Below are 25,561 nucleotides of genomic sequence, written 5' to 3' on the forward strand. Positions count from 1 at the left end.
ACCCCTAGTGTAGTGCTCTGTCTGTTGTAGCCAGCGAAGTGCAGGATGCTCTCTGTAGCCATGGCCAGGCCAGTGTGCTGGGACAGACCTGACACCCAGTTCTGATGCTTGTTCAGGTACTCCTGGAGAACAGGGAGAAAACATACACAACGGGGGATAGGAGAAGATTCATCTGAAACCTTGAGTCCCTCAAAAAGACAATCGAGAAGCTCTTGTTAGTTGTCTTCTTGAATAATGATTTGGCAGAACACCTACAACACGTTGTCATAAAGATGGGTTAGCTGACAACGTCACGAAAACGCTTCAATGAGGCAGAAGTCCGTGAGTTGCTGTGAATCTGGATGGCCAGATGCCTACCAACAATGACAAGCTGCTGCCATGTCTTGTTTTGAGGTGTTTTAACTGATTTCATGTCAATGCTGATATGGCTCAAATTCGCTAGCTAACCAACAACTGTAACGATGTTTGAGAAACAAGTGCTCATTGTGCAAATATATTTATGTTTTTAATAAACATGGAGGAAATATAGTTTCCATGTTGTCAACAATCTAAACCAACCCTGTCTGTTTTGCACCATAGTTGCACACGCATCGGTTGTGTGCTAAACAACCAATCCGTATATGCTTTTCCTTTACGAAATGCGGTGTGTGTGTGTGTGTGTGTGTCTCTCTCACCTGTAGGTGTGACTTGGTGACAGAGGGGGCCCACTTCATGGCCTCCTTCAGGATCTCCCCACAGCGAGCAGCAAAGTCCTTCACTATGCTCTACAACCACAGAGAAACATAGACCATTATTTAGAAAACACACACACACACACACACACACATATCACACACACATTCCTACCTCTCTGGCCTCGTATGTGTCTGGTACAGTGATCCTGTAGGGGGTGTCTGGGATGTCATAGTAAGGCTGGTCCTTATGGATGTCCTGCAAACAAGGTAGGAGCACGACACATCAGACCACAATACGTTGTGTAATAACCCCTTTCAGGGACCACAGAGAATAACAATAGCAGGTGGTTATGAGAAGGAAAGTGTGTGAGTGTGTGTCCGTACTGCACTGAGGGAAAGAGAGAGAGTCTGCAGGATGTCCAGCATCGTCTTCAGTACACGGCCACTCCACAGCAGGTGAGGGAACGTTTCGGCCAGACCTGACAGGTATTTGTCAGCCACCCTACGGATCCTCTTGTGGACGTGGTTGAAGTTGACCAATAGGAACTGAGCGTGGCGCTCCAACTCCTCCTCATGGGCTTTAGTCTTCGGCTGGGGAGAGAAACACAGAGACAGCACTCAGGCAGCCAATCATTGTAGAGGACACGCTCCACAGAAGGTAGTTTGCTCTCGACTTCTCCTAGAGACGCAGTTTCTCTGTTTTGACCGATGACCTTTACCTTCTCAGCCATCATGTGTAGGAAGACCTCAAACACCTTGTCCCCCACCGCTATCACACACTGCATCATACCTGGACACAGACAAAAAGAGACATTCTCTCACTGTCTACCGCGTGAAATATGCGCACGGCACCTGTCTACCGCGTGCACGGCACCTGTCTACCGCGTGCACGGCACCTGTCTACCGCGTGCACGGCACCTGTCTACCGCGTGCACGGCACCTGTCTACCGCGTGCACGGCACCTGTCTACCGCGTGCACGGCACCTGTCTACCGCGTGTGTAATGCAGCTCACCAGACTTGTCCTTCTGGATGGCTCTGTCCTCAAAGTAGCGGAACATCACCTGGAAACGGTCAGAGTCCAGAGCACGCAGCATCCTGGTGAGAGAAGAGAAACGGTCAGAGTCCAGAACAAGCAGCATCCTGGTGAGAGAAGAGAAACGGTCAGAGTCCAGAACACGCAGCATCCTGGTGAGAGAAGAGAAACGGTCAGAGTCCAGAACACGCAGCATCCTGGTGAGAGAAGAGAAACGGTCAGAGTCCAGAACAAGCAGCATCCTGGTGAGAGAAGAGAAACGGTCAGAGTCCAGAACAAGCAGCATCCTGGTGAGAGAAGAGAAGCGGTCAGAGTCCAGAACAAGCAGCATCCTGGTGAGAGAAGAGAAGCGGTCAGAGTCCAGAACACGTAGCATCCTGGTGAGAGAAGAGAAACGGTCAGAGTCCAGAACAAGCAGCATCCTGGTGAGAGAAGAGAAACGGTCAGAGTCCAGAACAAGCAGCATCCTGGTGAGAGAAGAGAAACGGTCAGAGTCCAGAACAAGCAGCATCCTGGTGAGAGAAGAGAAACGGTCAGAGTCCAGAGCACGCAGCATCCTGGTGAGAGAGGAGAAGCGGTCAGAGTCCAGAACAAGCAGCATCCTGGTGAGAGAAGAGAAACGGTCAGAGTCCAGAACAAGCAGCATCCTGGTGAGAGAAGAGAAGCGGTCAGAGTCCAGAACACGCAGCATCCTGGTGAGAGAAGAGAAGCGGTCAGAGTCCAGAACACGCAGCATCCTGGTGAGAGAAGAGAAACGGTCAGAGTCCAGAACAAGCAGCATCCTGGTGAGAGAAGAGAGGAGAAATGGATTGGCAAGGAGGCACGATATGAATGACTAGGAGATTTAACTAACTAACCTCCAACTGCTACACTCTAGACCAGGCCTCTCCAACTGCTACACTCTAGACCAGGCCTCTCCAACTGCTACACTCTAGACCAGGCCTCTCCAACTGCTACACTCTAGACCAGGCCTCTCCAACTGCTACACTCTAGACCAGGCCTCTCCAACTGCTACACTCTAGACCAGGCCTCTCCAACTGCTACACTCTAGACCAGGCCTCTCCAACTGCTACACTCTAGACCAGGCCTCTCCAACTGCTACACTCTAGACCAGGCCTCTCCAACTGCTACACTCTAGACCAGGCCTCTCCAACTGCTACACTCTAGACCAGGCCTCACCAACTGCTACACTCTAGACCAGGCCTCTCCAACTGCTACACTCTAGACCAGGCCTCTCCAACTGCTACACTCTAGACCAGGCCTCTCCAACTGCTACACTCTAGACCAGGCCTCTCCAACTGCTACACTCTAGACCAGGCCTCACCAACTGCTACACTCTAGACCAGGCCTCTCCAACTGCTACACTCTAGACCAGGCCTCTCCAACTGCTACACTCTAGACCAGGCCTCTCCAACTGCTACACTCTAGACCAGGCCTCTCCAACTGCTACACTCTAGACCAGGCCTCTCCAACTGCTACACTCTAGACCAGGCCTCACCAACTGCTACACTCTAGACCAGGCCTCTCCAACTGCTACACTCTAGACCAGGCCTCACCAACTGCTACACTCTAGACCAGGCCTCTCCAACTGCTACACTCTAGACCAGGCCTCTCCAACTGCTACACTCTAGACCAGGCCTCTCCAACTGCTACACTCTAGACCAGGCCTCTCCAACTGCTACACTCTAGACCAGGCCTCTCCAACTGCTACACTCTAGACCAGGCCTCTCCAACTGCTACACTCTAGACCAGGCCTCTCCAACTGCTACACTCTAGACCAGGCCTCTCCAACTGCTACACTCTAGACCAGGCCTCTCCAACTGCTACACTCTAGACCAGGCCTCTCCAACTGCTACACTCTAGACCAGGCCTCTCCAACTGCTACACTCTAGACCAGGCCTCTCCAACTGCTACACTCTAGACCAGGCCTCTCCAACTGCTACACTCTAGACCAGGCCTCTCCAACTGCTACACTCTAGACCAGGCCTCTCCAACTGCTACACTCTAGACCAGGCCTCTCCAACTGCTACACTCTAGACCAGGCCTCTCCAACTGCTACACTCTAGACCAGGCCTCTCCAACTGCTACACTCTAGACCAGGCCTCTCCAACTGCTACACTCTAGACCAGGCCTCTCCAACTGCTACACTCTAGACCAGGCCTCTCCAACTGCTACACTCTAGACCAGGCCTCTCCAACTGCTACACTCTAGACCAGGCCTCTCCAACTGCTACACTCTAGACCAGGCCTCTCCAACTGCTACACTCTAGACCAGGCCTCTCCAACTGGTACACTCTAGACCAGGCCTCTCCAACGCCGTTCCTGGAGAGCTGCTGTTCTGAAACCCGACACTAGTGCACCTAAATAAGCTGAATTAGGTTAGTTCCAACTGGGTTTGGAGCGGAAACCTGCAGCACAGTAGATCTCCAAGAACAGGGTTGGAAAGCCCTAGTCTAGCAGGGGTGCATCTCAATAGGTCTAAGTGGTTTCCTTACCTCATGTACTCCAGCCTGTAGACAGACAGTAGGTAGGTCGACATGGCGAAGTCTAGTTTGTTGATGAGAGCAGACACCTCAGGAGGAGGATCTAGCAGGTTTATAATGGTGCTCCTCAGGTCATTCAGCTCCGCCTGAAAACACACACACACCCAGGGAACATCAGTTGTGTGTGTGTAGTAGCAAGTGTGTGTGTATGTCTGTACACACGTGTGTTGTGTGGGCATGCATGTGTACTGTACCGCTGTGACGGTGTCGTTCTTCAGGGCAGAGTTGTACTGTAGTTCAGAGCGTAGGGGTTCTCCACTGGGGAAGGTGAGGAGGGGAGACTTGGTGGCGATCTCACACACTCCCTCATACCACTCCTCTGGCCACAGACCTACACAACACAAAACCCTTAATAACCCTACAGACTTCTACATAGCAGGACGACTGTTAGCCTGATAACTCACTCCCCTTTTATCCTTCCATCGGATGGGTATTAGTCCACCATTTCAACAATGTTTAGTCAATTCTTTATATTGTATTCCAATCCTGATTGGAATATTGTAGTACAAGTTAACATTGTTAAACAGCCACCTGATCCCTCAACAGCGAAGCCCATCACCACAGAGTAGAGCCAGAAGTCTCTGAACAGCTTCTGCAGGCGAGGCTTCGCTTCCTTGATGGGCGGCAGACGCTTCGTCAGCTACACAGAGAGAGGGGGATCTAGATCAATACTAAGTGTATAGATTATATACGGAGTACTGTATAGACACTCGGGCACAGAGGCACTACTAGACAAACTGTTGAAAGTGAAAAATGTATAGAGGCAACCCACGTACCACAGCAATAACAGGAACGAGTACACCAAGGTTTCCAGCACTGCTTGACGCCTGCAAATACAAATAATAAACAAATGTTAACAAGAAAAAAAACTGTTAACCTCTAAAGGCCGCTACACACTTCACCCAAACAGAGCGACGGAGCGCCTTATACGGCCGTTTCCAAATTTGAACCCCACAAAAGTACGTAGAACTAGGTGTGAAAACGACACTGCGTTTGCGTAGTTTGAATGAAGTGTGTAGGGCCCTTAACACAAGCCTGTTGTCGCTGAACTCTATAGGTCTATCAGAAGTCATGGCTACTGTAAACAAAGTTTACCTTCAGTGCAGGGCCCTTGTCCGAGGCCCTCTCGCTGGCCCTCTTTCCCTCCAGTCCCAGCTGCACAAACAGCTCCAGTAGGTTGACAAGCAACTCATCAACCATCTGCTCTGTTGCCAGGTTGGCAGCTATGTTAGCTAATGCATTGATCACAGCCAGGGAACAGTGTCTGGAACACACAAGATTAACACAGTAGTTTTTAGTAGAGTGGGTCGTTGAGCTGGCTATGGGTAGGGAATTGGGGATATGGGTAAAGGTGTAGCGGCTAAGCATACCTGTATCCATGGTCCTTGTAGTCCTTGGTGGAGTAGACCATGGAGGAGGCCTTCACACTGATCTGCTGGAACAGGTTCCACACCTCCTGGTAGATATATTGCTGTGAGGAGAGAGAAACAGATGAGTTTACTGAGAGACCAGAGGTTGATGAGTTTGCTGACAGAAGAGAGAGAGAGGAGAGTTTACTGAGGGACATATTGCTGAGGGGAGAGGTAAAATAATGAAGTGTATACAGAATCAAGTGTGTGTGTGTGACTCACGTTCCCAGTGATGACCATGCATCCCAGCTGATCTATAATGAGTACGTCTAGCTGTGACGGCGGCTGGCAGAACTTCTGCTGTAGGATCTGCAGGATGGGCTCCATGACGCGGGGCGTGTCCCTCAGAGCCACCGCGATGTGACCCAGCGCTCTGATGGTGTGGTCTGGGATCAGATGGGCCTCCCTGTGGGAGAGAGAAACAGTGCGTTGGTCAGAGGGGCTGTCAGTCATTGCCACGGACCTGGTCAGAGCATCTGTCAATCACTGCAGGAGAGTCTAACTAGCGAGATCACCTGAGGTTTCACTAGCTAACATTGACAGTTATTTCTCAGAGGTAATCCAGCCTGTCAATAAGTAAAGTAGACTAACTGGTAATATTGGAGGGCTCAGGTATGAAATAATACTTACTTGTCATTCTCCTGAGAGATGTAGAGACGGTTGGACAGGCTGGCCAGGAAAGCCTCCACTATAACACTGTCCATAGTCAGACCTGCCTTCAGACACCTGAGCAGCAGAGAGAGGGGGGAGGGGCAGAGAGAGGGGGGAGGGAGGAGAAAAGAGATCGCATAATTGGTTACCACGGAGCAAACACTGCTCATATTTCTCTCCTTTTCACATACAATATTTTATCTTTCCTCACCTGCAGATGTTGTCAATGGAGATGTCTCGGAGCTGTTCGTACATGGAGGGCTGGCTCTTCTTATTAGCGTGAGCACTGAACGTAGACTGGGAGTGCTCATTGGTCACATGGATCTTGATCTCTCCAGTCCCTGTGGTGTTCTGGCTGTGGTACTTGTACAGCTTGACAAGGACAGGAGAGGGGACCACCAGGAAGTCTCTGAGAGACGTGGTGACAGAGTGGGCCACCACCGGGAACCGCTCACACAGACGACCCAGACCCTACACACACACATAGGAAAAATGTGATTAGGTAGGATAATACTGGTATTATGGCGTCTTATCAACACAGTATTGTGAAGACAGATGAAGACATTACAGGCCCGACCTGTATACAGCAGACGAGCAGGGGAATGTGATTAGGTAGGATAATACTGGTATTATGGCATCTTATCAACACAGTATGGTGAAGACATTACAGAACCGACCTGTAGACAGCAGACGAGCAGGGGAATGTGAGCGATGATTACTTTACTGGACGTCTTGGACTGCAGTTTCTCTGACAGCTTGGTACACAGGTTCTCAGCTCCTGATCAAATCAAAACACATGAACAACAGTTGGTTTGGTGTTCAATTCAAATGAATGACCCAACGTTTTTCAACACATGGCAAATGCATTCCAAATTCACGACCTGATATTTTTCAATACATGCGCACGGATGGATAGTACACAACACACTCGTACCCTGCTCCTCAGTGACAGCCCAGACCATGAGGTCGACACAGGCAGCGTTAGCCTGGCAGCGTAGCTTCAGAGGACTCAGCTCACTGTGGAGGTGATCTACATCATGTAGGATCCTCTGCAGCTCTGACTGGCTACTACTGAACTGCTTCAGCACAAAGTCATGAACCTCTTTCACATAGCCTGTCTGCAGGTCTGGAAACACCATCACACCAACATCAAGAACATGTTAGTAGCACAGTAATAAACACATGTAATAAACTGCTTCAGAATAATCAGGTCATAGCAGAGGGTTTCTGTATATTAGAGATAGTAAAGGTTAAAGTGAGAGACCAGTGTATTTGTTACCTTTCAGGTTGTACAGCGTGTCTCTGAGCATCTTGAAGATGGTCACATACAGAGGATCACTGAAGGTCCTGTAGTGCAGGTGCATACCTGGGTTCAACTAGAGGGAGAGAACACAACAAACATGATGTAACATTGAGGAGTACACAGGACAGAACTTTAATTAAAATACAGGGAAAATTAACCTACCTCCAGAAGTTCCTGCAGGGTGTTATCCAGTGTTTTCAGAAAGGATTCAGAGACAAACTGCTCAACCTGCAAAAGACAAACAGAACACTCAGAAAGGAATTCTGATAAACGATGTTCTACTCATTCTAATTCTATAGTTCTATGCATTTTGATTATATGTACTGACCATGTTGAGCAGCTGGCGCAGAACGTCCAGAGGGACGTCAAACTCTCCCTGGGCACTACCCGTAAACAGAGGAGACACAGAGAAACTAGAACTGATGGTGGAGAAGTAATAGTCTGGGTCCACAGCACTACCATCAGGGAGATAGGAGCCTGGAGAGAGAAAGAGGGAGGGGGAGAGTGAGAAAAGGTACCAGTCAAAAAAAGACACACAGGCTACTTAGTAATAAACTGAAATACTTCAGAAATATATTACCTGTCTAATATATTCTTACCTTCAAAGTACTGTGCTGAGGGGTCAGCTGGGAAGCTGGGGGTGAGTCCTGCTCTCTCTGGACTGGCCTACAGAGAGGAACAGATCATTTTCAGACATTTCAAATAAGAGCTTCCTTTGCTCTCTAGTGGCCGGCTCTGGTAGTACGGTTCTATTCTCTGTAGTGATATAGAAATAGGAAAGGTGGAGCCCTTGCATCTTATGTTGTCTCCCTGATACCTGATAAGAATTAATGGTAGTACTATGGTGTAGTGGTAATAGTAGTAGAGTACAGTGCTTCCCAACAGTGCTTCCCAACAACCATTTTTGTTGTAGGCCTGGACAAGCACACCTAAATCAACTTGTCAACTAATCATCAGGTCCTCAATTAGTTGAATCAGGAACGTCTGTCCAGGGCTACAACTAAAATGTGTGCTGTTGGGTGTACTGGAGGACCGGAGTTGGGAACCACTGGTCTAGTATAGTAATAGTGCCTGTTGTGATATGCTGGACACGGAGCTTCCTTTGCGTCTGATGGTGTCTCCCTGACAGACTGTGAGCAGCGAGGCCGGCATGATGGAGCGGAAGTCGTTGAAGGAGCGCCGTCGTGATGGGTCGACATCATTGCCAGTGGACACTGGCGGGGCTTCCGCCCGCGGAAAAAGCTTGGACAACAGGGGCTCCTCCGTGTTGCTATAGCGACCAAAGGCCCGGGCCACACCCAACAAGCAGGGCACAGTGTACCTGCACAGGTATTCTTGGGAGGGAGGGAGACGGGGAAACAAAGAAAGAAAGACAGGTGAAAGGCTGCCTTTTTCATTGTCATTCTGTCTCCACATACTTGTATCACAAAGTTTGTGAGGACAAGAGACAACAACTAGATAACTAACCAGTAACTAGCATATTCATTAAACACTGGTGAACATGACATGGTGGAACAGAGAGCTTGCTGGTACCTTTATCATGTTCCTCTGAGTTCAAGCAGATGTCCAGCAGGACCTGCATTATGTCCATGACGGACTCCAGGATCTGTCCTCGCAGGGTGTCATCTCGCTGGGCCACGTCTGAGAGAAGAGTGACCAGACAGAAGCAGAAGTTCTCTGCCACCGGAAGGATATCTGTAGGACAAGAAGAAAGATCGTCAACCAGTCAGAAAGGTGGAATTAGACATCTTATTGACTGGTGTGAGACAAAATGCTGGCATCTCTCTCCTTACCGCGCCCTTTGTTTCCAGAGCTTTCTTCGATCCACTGGACTCTGGGAAGTCCCTTCAGCAGCCCCAGCAGGTAGGGGACGATAGAGTCTTTGTGCTACAATAAAAACATAATTCACAAACCACTCGAGCAAAGGCCATTAAACAGCTAAGGGGAGCACAGAAGGTGCCATGGATAGGAGACAATTATTGGTCCTCAGGAGGTCAGGGAACATCCATCCCGTAAAAAGCAGGATATAAATGCAACCCTTAACAGTGTCAGAGAGAAGGCCTCGCTGCTCCAGTTCAATGTACCTGTAGGTCAGACTTGACCAGGAAGATACCCAGAGCTAGGACCGCATCCCTCCTCCTCTCGTCCAGCTGGAACACCCCTCGGAAGTCCACTGGACACATGCATTGGAGCTTTTGGACCTGAAACAGAGAATAAACAGCAAACAAGTGGCTTGTGGGTGACTAATCAAACCATCAGTCCTAACCTTCACAAATACCTGGCTGACTAATCAAACCATCAGTCCTAACCTTCACAAATACCTTGCCCTGTATTAGCAGTTAGGGTGACTTCTACCAAGGCCAACTGACATTCACGAGAGGCTAACCGCTTGCCTCTGCTCCAGCTTTACAGATAAAGATAGTAAAGTACCCCTGGATTCCATGGCCTTCAGGAAAAACAACACAGAGAATCCTATACCGCATAGTAAACATGGCATTGACAGCTTGACTGCACTCCACGCGAGGAGCCAAACAACTAGCTCTTAGCATTAATTAGCTTAGCTAACGAGGATCAGCCTTTAAGCTCAGTGAGGAGGATTACAGCCTAATGTCAACTCACCACCACAGCAGAGAGATACAAATCCAGTGATACAATCCCACTCAGTCACACACACAGTTGAAGTCGGAAGTTTACATACACCTTAGCCAAATACATTTAAACTCAAGTTTCACAATTCCTGGCATTTAATCCTAGTAAAAATTCCCTGGTTTAGGTCAGTTAGGATCACCGCTTTATTTTAAGAATGTGAAATGTCAGAATAATAGTTGAGAATTATTTATTTCAGCTTTAATTTCTTTCGTCACATTCCCAATGGGTCAGAAGTTTACATACACTCAATTAGTATTTGGTAGCATTGCCTTTAAATTGTTTAACTTGGGTCAAACGTTTAGGGTAGCCTTCCACAAGCTTCCCACAATAAGTTGGGTGAATTTTGGCCCATTCCTCCTGACAGAGCTGGTGTAACTGAGTCAGGTTTATAGGCCTCCTTGCTCGCACATGCTTTTTCAGTTCTGCCCACAAATTTTCTATAGGATTGAGGTCAGGGCTTTGGGATGGCCACTCCAGTACCTTGACTTTGTTGTCCTTAAGCCATTTTTCCACAACTTTGGAAGTATGCTTGGGGTCATTGTCCATTTGGAAGACCCATTTTCAACCAAGCTTTAACTTCCTGACTGATCTCTTGAAATATATCTACATCATTTTCCATCCTCATGATTCCATCTATTTTGTGAAGTGCACCATCCCTCCTGCAGCAAAGCACCCCCACAACATGATGCTGCCACCCCATGCTTCACGGTTGGGATGGTGTTCTTCGGCTTGCAAGCATCCCCCTTTTTCCTCCAAACATAACGATGGTCATTATGGCCAAACAGTTCTATTTTTGTTTCATCAGACCAGAGGACATTTCTCCAAAAAGTACGATCTGTCACTATGTGCAGTTGCAAACCGTAGCCTGGCTATTTTAATGGTGGTTTTGGAGCAGTGGCTTCTTTCTTGCTGAGCGGCCTTTCAGGTTATGTCAATATAGGACTGGTTTTACTATGGATATAGATACTTTTGTACCTGTTTACTCCAGCATCTTCACAAGGTCCTTTGCTGTTGTTCTGGGATTGATTTGTCCTTTTCGCACCAAAGTACGTTAATCTCTAGGAGACCGAACACGTCTCCTTCCTGAGCATTATGACGGCTGCGTGGTCCCATGGTGTTTATACTTGCGTACTATCGTTTGTACAGATGAACGTGGTACCTTCAGGCATTTGGAAATTGCTCCCAAGGATGAACCAGACTTGTCGAGGTCTACAATATTTTTTTCTGAGGTCTTGGCTAATTTCTTTTGATTTTCCCATGATGTCAAACAAAGAGGCACTAATTTGAAGGTAGGCCTTGAAATACATCCACAGGTACACCTCCAATTGGCTCAAATTATGTCAATTAGCCTATCAGAACCTTCTAAAGCCATGACATCATTTTCTGGAATTTTCCAAGCTGTTTAAAGACACAGTCAACTTATTGTATGTAAACTTCTGACCCACTGGAATTGTGATATAATTCACTGTAAGTTAAATAATCTGTCTGTAAACAATTGTTGTAAAAATTGTGTCATGCACAAAGCAGATGTCCTAACCGACTTGCCAAAAGTATAGTTTGTTAACAAGAAATTTGTGGAGTGGTTGAAAAACGAGTTTTAATGACCACAACCTAAGTGTAGGTAAACTTCCGACTTCAACTGTATAATATATCATTCTAACCTCTGTGTATATAAGTGTACAAAGTTTTCTACCACGAATTCTGGACCTTTATGGCACAGTAGTAAGACTAGTGCACTTGCCATGGTTGCAATAGCAAGGTAATTTAATAGGATCTCTATGGTTTTATCATACCATTCTGAATGTTCGTGTAAAACGGTGCAAACATACATGCATACACAGTAGCAGTCAAAGGTTTGGACACACCTACTCATTCAAGAGTTTCTTTATTTGTACTATTTTCTACATTGTAGAATAATAGTGAAGACATAAAAACTATGACAACACATATGGAATCATGTTGAAACCAAAAAAAGTGTTAAATCAAATGATATGTTATATGAGAGATTCTTCAAAGTAGCCACACTTTTCCTTGATGACAGATTTGCACACTCTTGGCCTACTCTCAACCAGGTTCATGAGGTAGTCACCTGGGATGCATTGCAATTAACAGGTGTGCCTTCTTAAAAGTACATTTCTGGAATATCTTTCCTTCTTAATGTGTTTGAGCCAATCAGTTGTCTTGTGACAAGCTAGGGATGGTATGCAGAAGATGTCCTTTTACCAAATAGGACTAAGTCCATATTATGGCAAGAACAGCTCAAATAAGCAAAGAGAAACAACAGTCCATCTTTACTTTAAGACATGGTCAGTCAATCCTGAAAATTTCAGGAAATTTGTTTCTTCAAGTGCAGTCGCAAAAACCACCAGGCGCTATGATGGAACTGGCTCTCATGAGGACCGCCACAGGAAAGGAAGACCCAGTTACTTCTGCTGCAGAGGATACGTTCATTAGAGTTACTAGCCTCAGAAATTGCAGCCCAAATAAATCCTTCACAGAGTTCAAGTAACAGACACATCTCAACATCAACTAAATCTGAATCTGGCCTTCATGGTCGAAATGCTGCAAAGAAACTACTACTAAAGGACACCAATAAGAAAAAGAGACTTGCTTGGGTCAATAAACATGACATTAGACTGGTGGAAATGTGTCCTTTGGTCTGATGAGTCCAAATTTGACATTTTCGGTTCCAACAGCTGTGTCTTTGTGAGACGCAGAGTAGGTGAACGGCTGATCTCCACGTGTGGTTCCCATCTTGAAGCATGGAGGAGGAGGTGTGATGGTGCTTTGCTAGGGACACTGTCAGTGATTTATTTAGAATTCAAGGCACACAACCAGCATGGCTACCGCAGCATTCTGCAGCGATACGCCATCCCATCTAGGGCTGGGCAGTATACTGCTTTATTGCGATATACCAGTATTGATGTATGGGCCATTTGAGTTTTTACTTTAACTTGTATACCAATATTTGAATGTTTGGTTTGTTAAATGTGATATGCCGTGTATAACGCCTATTTGTATAGTTTACTTCACAACTTGAGTCATATCTCTACACTTTCTCTATGCCGCTTTCCACACAGTCATAGCCACGCCGCCTGTCACTCAAGGAGCGCATTTGATGTTCCTCAACTACGGGACACTTGTGTTCAGTCTGCATGGTCAATGCAGCATATGCAACACTGTTGATGACAACAATGCAGTTGTCACTTGCTTCTTAATATAAGTCTACTAGAATTCTATAATTACACTATTAGTTTGTGTTTCTTACATCTGCAAACAGCTAGTTTGTCTTTTCTTAGCAAGTTGTTCCTAAATGCTAATCGCTAGCTAGCTAATAAAATGTACTAAGAGCAAGCATAATGATCTATACAGCGTGATAATACCAGTGATTGTGTAGACCTAAATCGGCATGTTTGTGCAACAGTGTTTTCTAAATGAAAGAGTTAAACGCAAAGCAAGAATATGTTAGCTACATTTAGTAGCTTAGAGAAAACATTCAATGTAGCCAAAGATTATAGGGTCCTTTAGGAAACAACTATCAACACATTAGTACCTACCATGTCACAATAACTCCTCCCTGGCATTTTCATTCGTTGTCATGTCAAACACTGTATTAAAAGTGCCCACTATTATATTCCAACTATATAATTAGAATAGACATTCTTCCCATGATTCCAACAGTTAACCCAAGTGTTTTGCTCTAAATCGCAAGTCAAATTGCAACATTAAGTTAAAAATAAGGCCCAGATTACTTGCCCATATTGTGCATTCCTATGTGGCAGTGTAAAAATTATCACAAATGCAGAAATTGATGAAAATTACGACTTTTTTGGAGTTGAAGTTGAACAGTATAAAGCAATAAGAATGGAGAAAGATCCATTGAAATCACTTAGAATTATTTGTTGCCACCCTAGGGTCACGCACTACTCAAAGAAAATTTAGAACTTTTATTATTAAAAAAACATCAAATACCGTCAATTTCTATCACCCAGCCCTAATCCCATCTGGTTTGCGCTTAGTGGGACTATCATTTGTTTTTCAACAGGACAATGACCCAAAACACCTCCAGGCAGTGTAAGGGCTATTTGACCAAGAAGCAGAGTGATGGAGTGGTGCATCAGATGACCTGGCCTCCACAGCCTCCCGACCTCAACTCAATTGAGATGGTTTGGACCGCAGAGTGAAGGAAAAGCAGCCAACAAGTGCTCAGCATATGTGGGAACTCCTTCAAGACTGTTGGAAAAGCATTCCAGGTGAAGCTGGTTGAGAGAATGCCAAGAGGGTGCAAAGCTGTCATCAAGCAAAGGGTGGCGACTTTGAAGAATCTCACATTTATTTTGATTTGTTTAACAAATTGGTTACTACATGATTCCATGTGTTATTTAATAGTTTTGATGTATTCACTATTATTCTACAATGTAGAAAATAGTAAAAATAAAGAAAAACCCTTGATGAGTAGGTGTCCAAACTTTTGACTGGTACTGTATATACAGTATATGCGTTTGTACACAATTTAAAACAGAGAGACCATTCAGAGCAACATCATTGATGGCTTTCCTGCAAACACCTGAATCAACATGATGTAATGTGATATAAGGCAAATTAGCAAACTGTCTGTTGAAATCATAGACCTTATGGTTGAAATACAGAATACAAAACATTCAAGTAAATAGTGACCAATCAATGACCAGAAATAAACGGGGGCGTTACCTTGGTTGAGGTTTGAGAACTAGCTAACTAATGGATATGCCAACTTCCTCATTCTGATGGAATGACAATCCACCATATATCATAATCGACAGGACAGATAGCTAAACGCGTAGTTAGTAAGTGATTTGTTACAGTTATTAAACTAGGTTGTCAGTATGTAAAACTGCCTAGTTGTTGTGTCGTGTTCCGGTGTGAAATTACAAGACAATTAACTAAGGGCCTCTACTTGTGAATGAATGTCTACAGTGGCTAACATTGCTGTCCAAAAGCCGTGTGCAGCTCTTGGAAAACGAATAATTAGCTAGTAGCTAATTTCGATAGCATCGCATATCACTGCCATATAACGTTAGCCATAGCGAAACGTTTTTTGTAAATAATGTATATTATTCTGTGGCGATACTGTAAAAAATGTATGTTTACGGAACCGTATAGACAACTTAGCTAGCTAGCATACGCTCACTTTACGGCAACGCTAATAACATCACTCACCTTATCTATCGGTGCTGGGCGGTGTGCAGCCAAAGAGCGCGCCAGGGACAATACAGTGTTGAAATAGAAACCCCTCGTCCCTGCTCCTTTTGCAGACATGTTTATGAATCAAGACAAACTGGTAGTAAGAACATTATACAGCTTTTACCGCTGCGAAGAGGACAAGCTAGCACCCAACGTTAGTGCCTACTGCCTAGCAGACGGCCGTCACTAGTTACCACAGCCACAAGTTCATAATTATGGCTAAACCCCGCCTATTTCCAATAGGGTCCCGGAGGGTCTCTATGCTGCCACCTACTGATATGTAATCTCTCAGTGCAGAGCATCTCTTAGGAAAAGTGGGGGCTTTCGAAACGAACCACATAAGAAGTGGGGGTTTCGAAAGGAGTATTTTAACACTAGAAGCGCTGGAATTCCATAACTACTAGAACCGCAATGACTTGATATTTCAATTATATATTAATATTTCAAATATTTAAGTGATAATGCCCGAGAAGCCGGTGTTTGGAGGATATATTGGCACGGGTGTTGTTATTGGCCGGTAAACCGTGCCAATATATTCTCCAAACACCGGCTTCTCGGGCATTATCACATTCATACAATGGGTTATCAACATATTAAAATAATGATTTACATATTTTCATTAAAAACGTAATTTTTATGAATTTATTCATACTATATCTTCCTTCCACAAGATATAGTCCTGACACAAATCTAGGGTTGTTAACCTAGCCGGTTGGTCCTTCGTTCTATAGGTTCAGTTGCCAGAGTTGCGACCCAGTCGTTGTCTTTTTGTTCTGTATGAACGCGACCCAGTCGTTCATTCCGTACTGGCTGGCAACGTTCTTATCCCTTGCTAGCTAGCCAACTACAACTAACTTACATTCACGTCAAACAGTGCAGCTAGAATAACAACAAAGTAGCTGCATTTGCATTTACTCAAGCTGTTTTCTCGTGACATTTATTTGAAAACATCCATAACAATGAGTTAATGATGTGCGAATTCACCTGGCATAGAAAATGTGCTCTCTCATCAGGACACTTGTTCAGAGGATCGAGCCAACAACACAGCTAACACCATCACTTCAAACGGAAGCTGGAAAGACTGTAAACTATCTGCACTTCGTTTTGTTTGACCTGTTTTCTATTGATATTTCTTCATATAGAAATACAAATTATGCTGATTTATGATTTTGACTGGCTGAGAAAAGCTGCCTGCCTGTCTGTCTCATCCCGACTCCCGACATGTTCATTGCTATGTGACATCTGGAGATCGAATTTGAATATTGAAACAATGTTGGAGAGACAGACAGCAAGGTTTATACAAATCTCCGCTGTTGAAAACTAAATGTTAGTCTAAAAGAAATGTGAGATCATGTCTAAATGCTTTTTATAGTGGAGATCAAGTTTATAAATTGCCTGGCTGGGCTGATGAGACAGTGGATTGCGGTGGTAATTTGTGGAATAGACACCGGCTGGAATGCGGTTTTAACCAATCAGCGTCCAGGATTAGACCCACCCGTTGTATAATCAATAATAAATAATACATTCTAAAATGAATGCATTTTTGTGTTAAAATAAATCATAACAGGCCTCACGGGTGGCGCAGTGGTCTAAGGCACTGCTTCGCAGTGCTAGCTGTACCACCAGAGATTCTGGGTTCGCAGCCGTCCGTGACCGGGAGGCCAATGGGGCGGCGCACAATTGGCCCAGCATCGTTAGGGAGGGTTTGGCTGGCAGGGATATCCTTGTCTCATCGCGCACTAGCGACTCCTGTGGCGGGCCGGGCGCAGTGCACGCTGACCAGGTTGCTAGGTGTACGGTGTTTCCTCCGACACATTTGTGCGGCTGGCTTTCGGGTTGGATGTGCGTTGTGTCAAGAAGCAGTGCGGCTTGGTTGGGTTGTGTTTCGGAGGACGCACGGCTCTCGACCTTCGCCTCTCCCGAGTCCGTACGGCAGTTGCAGCGATGAGACAAGTAACTGGACCCCTACAAACTACAACCAATTGGATACCATGAAAAAGGGGGTAAAATATATAATAATTAAAAAAATCATAACAAACTTCAGGACACCAAATGTAAATTGTAATCATTCAGAAAATATATTGATTGATCCGGAATTGTTCTCCTAATTTGTGGAATAGACACCGGCTGGAGTGTGGTTTTAACCAATCAGCGTGCAGGATTAGACCCACCCGTTGTATAATAAATAATACGTTCTAAAATTAATGCATTTTTATGTTAAAATAGTAGTTGGTGTAGTTGGTGAACCAGGCGAGGCAGTCATTTAAGAAACTAAGGCTGTTGAGTCTGCTGATAAGAATGCTGTGATTGACAGAGTCGAAAGCCTTGGCCAAGTCGATGAAGACGGCGGCACAGTATTGTCTTTTATCGATGGCGGCTATGATATCATTTAGGACCTTGAGCGTGGCTGAGGTGCACCCATGACCAGCTCGGAAACCAGATTGCATAGCGGAGAAGGTACGGTGGGATTCTAAATGGTTGGTGATCTGTTTGTTAACTTGGCTTTCAAAGACTTTAGAAAGGCAGGGTAGAATAGATATAGCTCTGTAACAGTTTGGGTCTAGTGTCACCCCCTTTGAAGAGGGGGATGACCGCGGCAGCTTTCCAATCTTTAGGGATCTCAGACGATACAAAAGAGAGGTTGAACAGGATAGTAATAGGGGTTGCAACAATTGCGTTGGATAATTTTCGAAAGAGAAGGTGCAGATTGTCTAGCCCAGCTGATTTGTAGGGGTCCAGATTTTGCAGCTCTTTCAGAACATCAGCTATCTGGATATGGGTGAAGGAGAAGCTGGGGAGGCTTGGGCAAGTTGCTGTGGGGTGTGCAGAGCTGTTGACCGAGGTAGGGGTAGCCAGGTGGAAAGCATGGCCAGCCGTAGAAAAATGCTTATTGAAATTCAATTATCGGTGGTGACAGTGTTTCCTAGCCTCAGTGCAGTGGGCAGCTGGGAGGAGGTGCTCTTATTCTCCATGAACTTTACAGTGTCCCAGAACTTTTTGGAGTTTGTGCTACAGGATGCAAATTTCTGTTTAAAAAAGCTAGCCTTTTCTTTCCTAACTGCCTGTGTATATTGGTTCCTAACTTCCCTGAAAAGTTGCATATCGCAGGAGCTATTCGATGCTAATGCAGTACGCAACAGGATGTTTTTGTGCTGGTCAAGGGCAGTCAGGTCTGGAGTGAACCAAGGGCTATATCTGTTATTAGTTCTACATTTTTTGAATGGGGCATGCTTATTTAAGATAGCAAAGATAGCACTTTTAAAGAATAACCAGGCATCCTCTACTGACAGAATGAGGTCAATATCCTTCCAGGATACCTGGGCCAGGTCAATTAGAAAGGCCTGCACGCTGAAGTGTTTTAGGGAGCGTTTGACAGTGATGAGGGGTGGTCGTTTGACCACGGACCCATTTTATTTTTTATTTTACCTTTATTTAACTTGGCAAGTCAGTTACTAGTCGGTTACTAGTCCAACGCTCTAACCACTAGGTTACCCGCCGCCCCATACTGACATAGGCGATGAGGCAGTGATCGCTGAGATCCTGGTTGAAAACAGCAGAGGTGTATTTAGAGGGCAGGTTGGTCAGGGTGATATCTATGAGGGTGCCCGTGTTTACAGATTTAGGGTTGTACCTGGTAGGTTCCATGATAATTTGTGTGAGATTGAGGGCATCTAGCTTAGATTGTAGGACGGCCGGGGTGTTAAGCATAACCCAGTTTAGGTCACCTAATAGTACAAACTCTGAAGATAAATGGGTGGCATTTAATTGACATATGGTGTCTAGGGCACAGCTGGGGGCTGAGGGGGGTCTATAACAAGCGGCAACAGTGAGAGACATATTTATGGATTTTGGTGGTGGATTTTTAAAACTAGACGCTCGAACTGTTTGGGCACAGAACTGGATAGCATGACAGAACTCTGCAGCTGAGGGAAGGACAGTGCTGAGGAAAGGACAGTGTACCGTCTAGCCATAACCCCAAGTACTTGTATGAGGTGACTACCTCAAGCTCTACAGCCTCAGAGGTAGTAATCACACCTGTGGGGAGAGAGGCATTCTTCTTACAAAACCACATGACCTTTATTTTGGAGGTGTTCAGAACAAGGTTAAGGGTAGAGAAAGCTTGTTGGACACTAAGAAAGCTTTGTTGTAGAGCATTTAACACAAAATCCGGGGAGGGGCCAGCTGAGTATAAGACTGTATCATCTGCATATAAATGGATGAGCAATTTCCTACTGCCTGAGCTATGTTGTTGATGTAAATTGAGAAGAGCGTGGGGCCTAGGATTGAGCCTTGGGGTACTCCCTTGGTGACAGGCAGTGACTGAGACAGCAGATTTTTTGACTTTATACACTGCACTCTTTGAGAGAGGTAGTTAGCAAACCAGGCCAAAGACCCCTCAGAGACACCAATACTCCTTAGCCGGTCCACAAGAATGGAATGGTCTACCGTATCAAAAGCTACGGCCATTGCTTAGAATCAATGGCAATGGTGACATCATTGAGGGCCTTTCAGGTTGCAGTGACACATCCATAACCTGAGCGGAAACCAGATTGCATACCAGAGAGAATACTATAGACATCAAGAAAGACAGTCAGTTGATCATTGACAAGTTTTTCCAACACTTTTGATAAACAGGGCAAAATAGAAATAGGCCTATAAAAATTAGGATCAGCTTGATCTCCTTTAAATAAAAGACGAACCGTGGCTGCCTTCCAAGCAATGGGAACCTCCCCAGAAAGGAGAGACAGGTTAAAAAGGTTGGAGATCAGCTTGGCGATGATAGGGGCAGCAACCTTAAAGAAGAAAGGGTCTAAACCATCTGACCCAGATGGTTTTTTGGGGTCAAGTTTCATGAGCTCCTTTAGCACCTCGGACTCAGTGACTGCCTGCAGGGAGGAACTTTGTTGCGGGCAGGGGAAAAAGATGGAGAAGCATCTGGGATAGTCGCATTAGAAGGGGTGGGAGATGAGGGAATGTTGGACGGGCAAGGGGGCATGGCTGAGTCAAATAGGAATCCTGACTTAATGAAGTGGTGATTAAAGAGCTCAGCCATGTGCTTCTTGTCAGTAACAACCACATCGTCAACTTTAAGGGACATGGGCAGCTGTGAGGAGGAGGGTTTCGTTTTCCAGAACTTCTTGGGGTTAGACCCACAGAGAGAGAATTGCTCCTTAAAGTAACTAACTTTGGCCTTCCGGATAGCCTGAGTGCACTTATTTCTAATTTGCCTGAACGAGAGCCAGTCAGCCTGAGTATGCGTGTACCAAGCCTTTCGCCAAATGCAATTCTTGAGGTGGAGTAACTTTGCAAGATCATTGTCGAACCAGGGCCTGAACCTGTTTTTAATTCTAATTTTCTTTATGGGGGCGTGTTTGTTAACAATACCACTGAAAATATCAAAAAAGAAGGTCCAAGCGTCTTCGACAGAGGGGATCATGCTGATTCTATACCATTTTACAGAGGCCAAGGCCTGCTCATTAAAGTGTTACTAGGCTATCAATTGTCAAATTGAAAGATTGCCAATGCAAGCTGCACTTCAAGTCATCATACAAAGGGCCTTGAAGGCCAGACGTTTTGATTACTATATCCTATTGAAAATGGTGAATAAAAATTGTTATAATTAGCCTATTCTTGCCAAATAACTCTCCAAGTTGCGCAGATTGGCCCCTTTTCAAAATCCATTTTTCAGCAGAGTAATCAGATTTTCATAGAATGACCGTGATTTAACTTGTTCCTCAGGTGAGTATATCATGCAGCAATAGCCATTTGAAAAAATATCCTTTCTATTTTATCTGGTTATATTCCATTAGTGCAGGGGAATAGCTATAGGCTATGTGTTTGATGTCTGCTAAATTAACAAGTTGGTTTCATTGTAGTGGTGCAAGCCTATAGGCCTATGCTCACTAAGCATTGATTTACAAAAATGCAATTTAAAAAAATATATAAATCGCCTTAATATCAGAATGTTTTTTTTATGACCCTCCTAAACGAAATAATAATGGATTTATTTGGAATTGTGTACTATATGCTATATGGCTTTACAGACAGACGGCTGCTGCAAATCAATATTGTCTATTCCACTGTTAAATATGCATACAGTGACCGTCATGACGGTCAAAATAGTGCTAGACTGTAAAATACATATATTTAGGAAAAGTCAAGGACAGGTGGGTTCAAGGCAATATGATGGAACTTCCACCTAGCGATCAGAGTTCAAAACTGAGCTATAAAGTGTGTTGAGTCACTAGGGGCAGGGAGGAGACATCCACCCTAGAGAGCCTGTTATGCTGCATGCAAGTAAAGTGAGCTCTAAAATAATGAGTATAATACTATCAGATAGGCCTATGTGGAGGCTGTGCTGTTGCTATGTTAATTCATATGGTTATGATGTTTACTTGTGTTTGTTTTCTGTTATTGTTACGTTCCTCTAAAACTGCTAGTGAAATTATTACATAAAAATGCAAGTTGAAATGTACATTGGTCTGTTTTATATATTTTTCTTCCTCCCACAAATAAACACTTTATTGATAATACATTCTTAGATTAAAAAAAGTATTCAGCTAACATTAGCTAGCATTTACATTTACGAAAAATGTAACGTTACATGCATGGCTCCCTGGAGGTAGACCTTTTTTTTTGCATAACTGAAATTCCTTACTGTCATCTCTGCAGACCATGATTAACTTCCGATAATTCAAACGACGTCTTGAGTGGCACCTTTCAAAACCCCCATATCTCCTTATATGGTTCCTTTCGAACCCCCCACGTCTCCTTATATGGTTATTTTCGAAACCCCCACTTCTCCTTATATGGTTCCTTTCGAAACCCCCACTTCTCCTTATATGGTTCCTTTCGAAACCCCCCACTTCTCCTTATATGGTTATTTTCGAAACCCCCACTTCTCCTTATATGGTTCCTTTCGAAACCCCCACTTCTCCTTATATGGTTCCTTTCGAAACCCCCCACTTCTCCTTATATGGTTCCTTTCGAAACCCCCACTTCTCCTTATATGGTTCCTTTCGAAACCCCCACTTCTCCTTATATGGTTCCTTTCGAAACCCCTACTTTTCCTGAGAGATGTCATATGTGCAACCCATATGTGTCAGCTAAGGGATGCCTGCTCTGAAAGATGATGTCGCAGCTGGACCCCTCTCCCCATTTCTACAGTTTCTCTTCTTAAAATCTGATTTTAAATATGACCCTAATCTTAACTCTGCTAACTTTAAATTAAGATTTAATAATTGTTTGTCTTTGTGGCTGTGGTAATTAGTGACGACCCTAGCAGACACCAACATCTACAGCGAGCACGTGAGTTCAAGGTCAACAGAAAAATTTGTTGTTAATGGTATGTCAACATTATAAAGGTTTTGACTTCAAACAATTTGAGAACTCAACTGAATGGCAAATCATGTCTGTTGAGAACCAGAAATGTAAAAATTTAGGAATCACTTTAAAAAAAGATGATGTTTGTTGACCATGAATGTCTTTCAGTTTGTTGACAATGAGGGAATATTAGAAGCTTTTAGCAAAGCTAGTATTTACACACTAGCATTGCTGGGAATTAGCTGGCAAAAAACAGAATAGTCCGCTGGAGCTAGATCCTTGTGCAGCGGAGAATTTGAGAAAACATCTAATGGAATGTATAATTAAACAGAATTTCCAAACGTGGGTCTGTTGTAGACCCATGCTATCAGAACTCAGGATAAGACCCAGATGCAGACAGCTAGAGTCACAGATGTTTATTGACCGAAACAGGGGGCAGGCAAAAGACAGGTCAAAGGCAGGCTGAGGTCTGTAATCCAGGGCAGAGTCAATAAGGTACAGAACAGCAGGCAGGCTCGGGGTCAGGACAGGAAGCGGTACGTAAACAGGTCAGAGTCAGGAGGCAGGTATGGAACGGCAGGCAGGCTCAGGGCAGTCAGAATGGTCAGAACCAGGGAAACAGAACTTGAGACAGCAGGGCGCCAGGAAACTACACTGGTAAGACCTGACAAGACAAACTGGCAACAGAAAACACAGGTATAAATACACTGGGGATAATGGGGAAGATAGGCAGCAGCAGGATGGGGGTGGAGACAAGCACAAAGACAGGTGAAACAGATCAGGGTGTGACACATGCAGTTTCTCAGTGAGGTCAGTTCCTCTCTGCTTACCTTATGTCAAAATAAAAGTCACCCACAAGTTCTTGCTTTTTTTGTGCAGATATGGCGCAAGTAGATCTGAAGCAAGGCATATGTGTCACACACAAATATCTTTATAATGTAAGACATTAATGGAGGTTCTGGTGAGGTAGGAGGATTCCGCTGGTAGGACCTAGAGGATAACTGCTGCTCCTGTTTTTTATTTTTTTAACCTTTATTTAATAACTAGGCAAGTCAGTTAAGAACAAATTCTTCTTTACAATGATGGCCTACACCAGCCAAACCCGGACGACGCTGGGCCAATTGTGCGCCTCCCTATGAGATTCCCAATCACAGCCGGTTGTGATACAGCCTGGATTCAAACCAGGGTGTCTGTAGTGACGCCTCAAGCACTGAGATGCAGTGCCTTAGACCGCTGTGCCACTTGTTATAAGACGCAGAGTAGACACACTTTGAAAACCAATCCTGTCATAATAGGCTTAACAGACTAATCTTGTACACAATCTTTTATACTCTTTAATGCACACATGGCATATTCACAATCCCAAAGGCAAATGTTCCAAATGTCTCTCTTCATGCAAATACAATCTGCAATGACTGTGTACGTGATCTTTCAATAAAACATGCTTACACAAGATCTTGTCTAAGAGCATCAAAAATTGATGTATTTTTCATTGGGTAGACATAACAGTGGCAAATGTCTTGTTTCATGTAAAACATCTATTAGGTTTTGCTAAATATAAACAGGGTCGGTTCTTGCCTTTTGGGGGCTAATTGCTAACAGGTTGAGAGCTTCAAGTTCCTTGGCATCCACATCACCAACACCAACATCACCAACAAACTAACATGTGATTTGATTTGATTTGAGTGACTGTCAGTGACTGATATAAGAGATAAATTCCTGATGCACAACCAAACTTCGACTTACACCTACTGTATTCTACTATTCTAACTCAACAGTAAATTGAGACCTCGACTGAGTAAAAAACGTTAAAAAAAACATGTTGCAGTTTTAAAGAAAGTTTTCTTCACTTCTACATATTTTGCCATGGGGCGGAGAGAAAATTTTACAATTTTATAAAACATTTCATGCAATTCTACTCATTTTGCAATGGGACAGAGAGAAATAAATTGCAATTTCACAGCAAATTTCCAGTAATTCTACCAATTTTGCCATGGGGTGGAGATACATTTGTTTCTTCAGTTTAAAGCAAATTTCCTGCAATTCTACAGGAGGAGGGGGGGGGGGGGGGGGTGGCCTGGAGGTCAGGGACCCTGGGCAGGGCCGGTATTCGTACATGATTATTACAAGTTTAGATAGCTGGTTAGACTAATTTACCAACCTGACAATTGTTATCTGACATGGCTAATTGAGTGACTGTCAGTAACCATGTTTCAATCCACAGTTTTCAAGCGAGTAAAGTCTGATCATATAAAAAATGATCGACAGCTGTGATGGAAACGGGAAGTTTCGGTGTAATTTTATAAATGCCGACACATAATTTGTTCGTTCGACATAGTGGAATATTTTTGTGTCTGTAAAATGTATTATACGGGAAATGTCAATGGAACGCCTTTATGCCCAAATATTGATATAACCATCATATCGAAGTAAATTTGGAGTCACGCTCCCACTACGACTCAGGAAACTATGCAGTTTATTAGGCTACAGATGACATTAGTTAAGATGAACTTCACAGGGTGGTGAAAGTGCAAGGTGATGGTCTTGATGCTCCTTTCAATTAAATATCGAGGGTCTTATTCTGGTGATACGATGATCGACGCTTGACTGCCGTTTGACAAATAAAAATATTATCGCTCTTATCCTTAATAATCTCATCATGTAGACTATACTAGATAGTATTTCTATAGTACTATACTATACTATAGAAATACTAATCTTAATACATTACATTTAAAATAAATATCTTATTG

The 25,561-nt window shown here is 44.4% G+C and overlaps 1 protein-coding gene across 2 annotated transcripts in view; it reads right to left on the bottom strand.

The window, feature by feature from the left end:
* LOC139537166 (phosphatidylinositol 4-kinase alpha-like) overlaps positions 1 to 15,687 on the bottom strand; it is a 34,180-nt gene extending 18,493 nt beyond the window's left edge. For both annotated transcript variants that reach the window (XM_071338173.1, XM_071338162.1), the window contains exons 1-26: positions 15,462 to 15,687; positions 9,698 to 9,814; positions 9,407 to 9,500; positions 9,147 to 9,308; positions 8,685 to 8,947; positions 8,213 to 8,279; positions 7,942 to 8,090; positions 7,776 to 7,841; positions 7,590 to 7,686; positions 7,245 to 7,436; positions 6,988 to 7,088; positions 6,522 to 6,781; positions 6,290 to 6,385; positions 5,882 to 6,065; positions 5,621 to 5,721; positions 5,346 to 5,514; positions 5,027 to 5,077; positions 4,782 to 4,890; positions 4,445 to 4,581; positions 4,203 to 4,336; positions 1,688 to 1,770; positions 1,394 to 1,464; positions 1,059 to 1,265; positions 847 to 930; positions 675 to 764; positions 3 to 122 (exon numbers count right to left, since the gene is read on the bottom strand). In XM_071338173.1, coding sequence (XP_071194274.1) covers positions 3 to 122; positions 675 to 764; positions 847 to 930; positions 1,059 to 1,265; positions 1,394 to 1,464; positions 1,688 to 1,770; positions 4,203 to 4,336; positions 4,445 to 4,581; positions 4,782 to 4,890; positions 5,027 to 5,077; positions 5,346 to 5,514; positions 5,621 to 5,721; positions 5,882 to 6,065; positions 6,290 to 6,385; positions 6,522 to 6,781; positions 6,988 to 7,088; positions 7,245 to 7,436; positions 7,590 to 7,686; positions 7,776 to 7,841; positions 7,942 to 8,090; positions 8,213 to 8,279; positions 8,685 to 8,947; positions 9,147 to 9,308; positions 9,407 to 9,500; positions 9,698 to 9,814; positions 15,462 to 15,560 — 3,303 coding nt within the window. In that variant the 5' untranslated portion in view covers positions 15,561 to 15,687. The remainder of the gene's footprint in view (positions 1 to 2; positions 123 to 674; positions 765 to 846; positions 931 to 1,058; positions 1,266 to 1,393; positions 1,465 to 1,687; positions 1,771 to 4,202; positions 4,337 to 4,444; positions 4,582 to 4,781; positions 4,891 to 5,026; positions 5,078 to 5,345; positions 5,515 to 5,620; positions 5,722 to 5,881; positions 6,066 to 6,289; positions 6,386 to 6,521; positions 6,782 to 6,987; positions 7,089 to 7,244; positions 7,437 to 7,589; positions 7,687 to 7,775; positions 7,842 to 7,941; positions 8,091 to 8,212; positions 8,280 to 8,684; positions 8,948 to 9,146; positions 9,309 to 9,406; positions 9,501 to 9,697; positions 9,815 to 15,461) is intronic.
* Positions 15,688 to 25,561: the final 9,874 nt, after the last annotated feature.

The sequence above is a fragment of the Salvelinus alpinus genome, chromosome 1 (assembly GCF_045679555.1).
Source record: "Salvelinus alpinus chromosome 1, SLU_Salpinus.1, whole genome shotgun sequence".
Classification (NCBI taxonomy): Eukaryota; Metazoa; Chordata; class Actinopteri; order Salmoniformes; family Salmonidae; genus Salvelinus; species Salvelinus alpinus.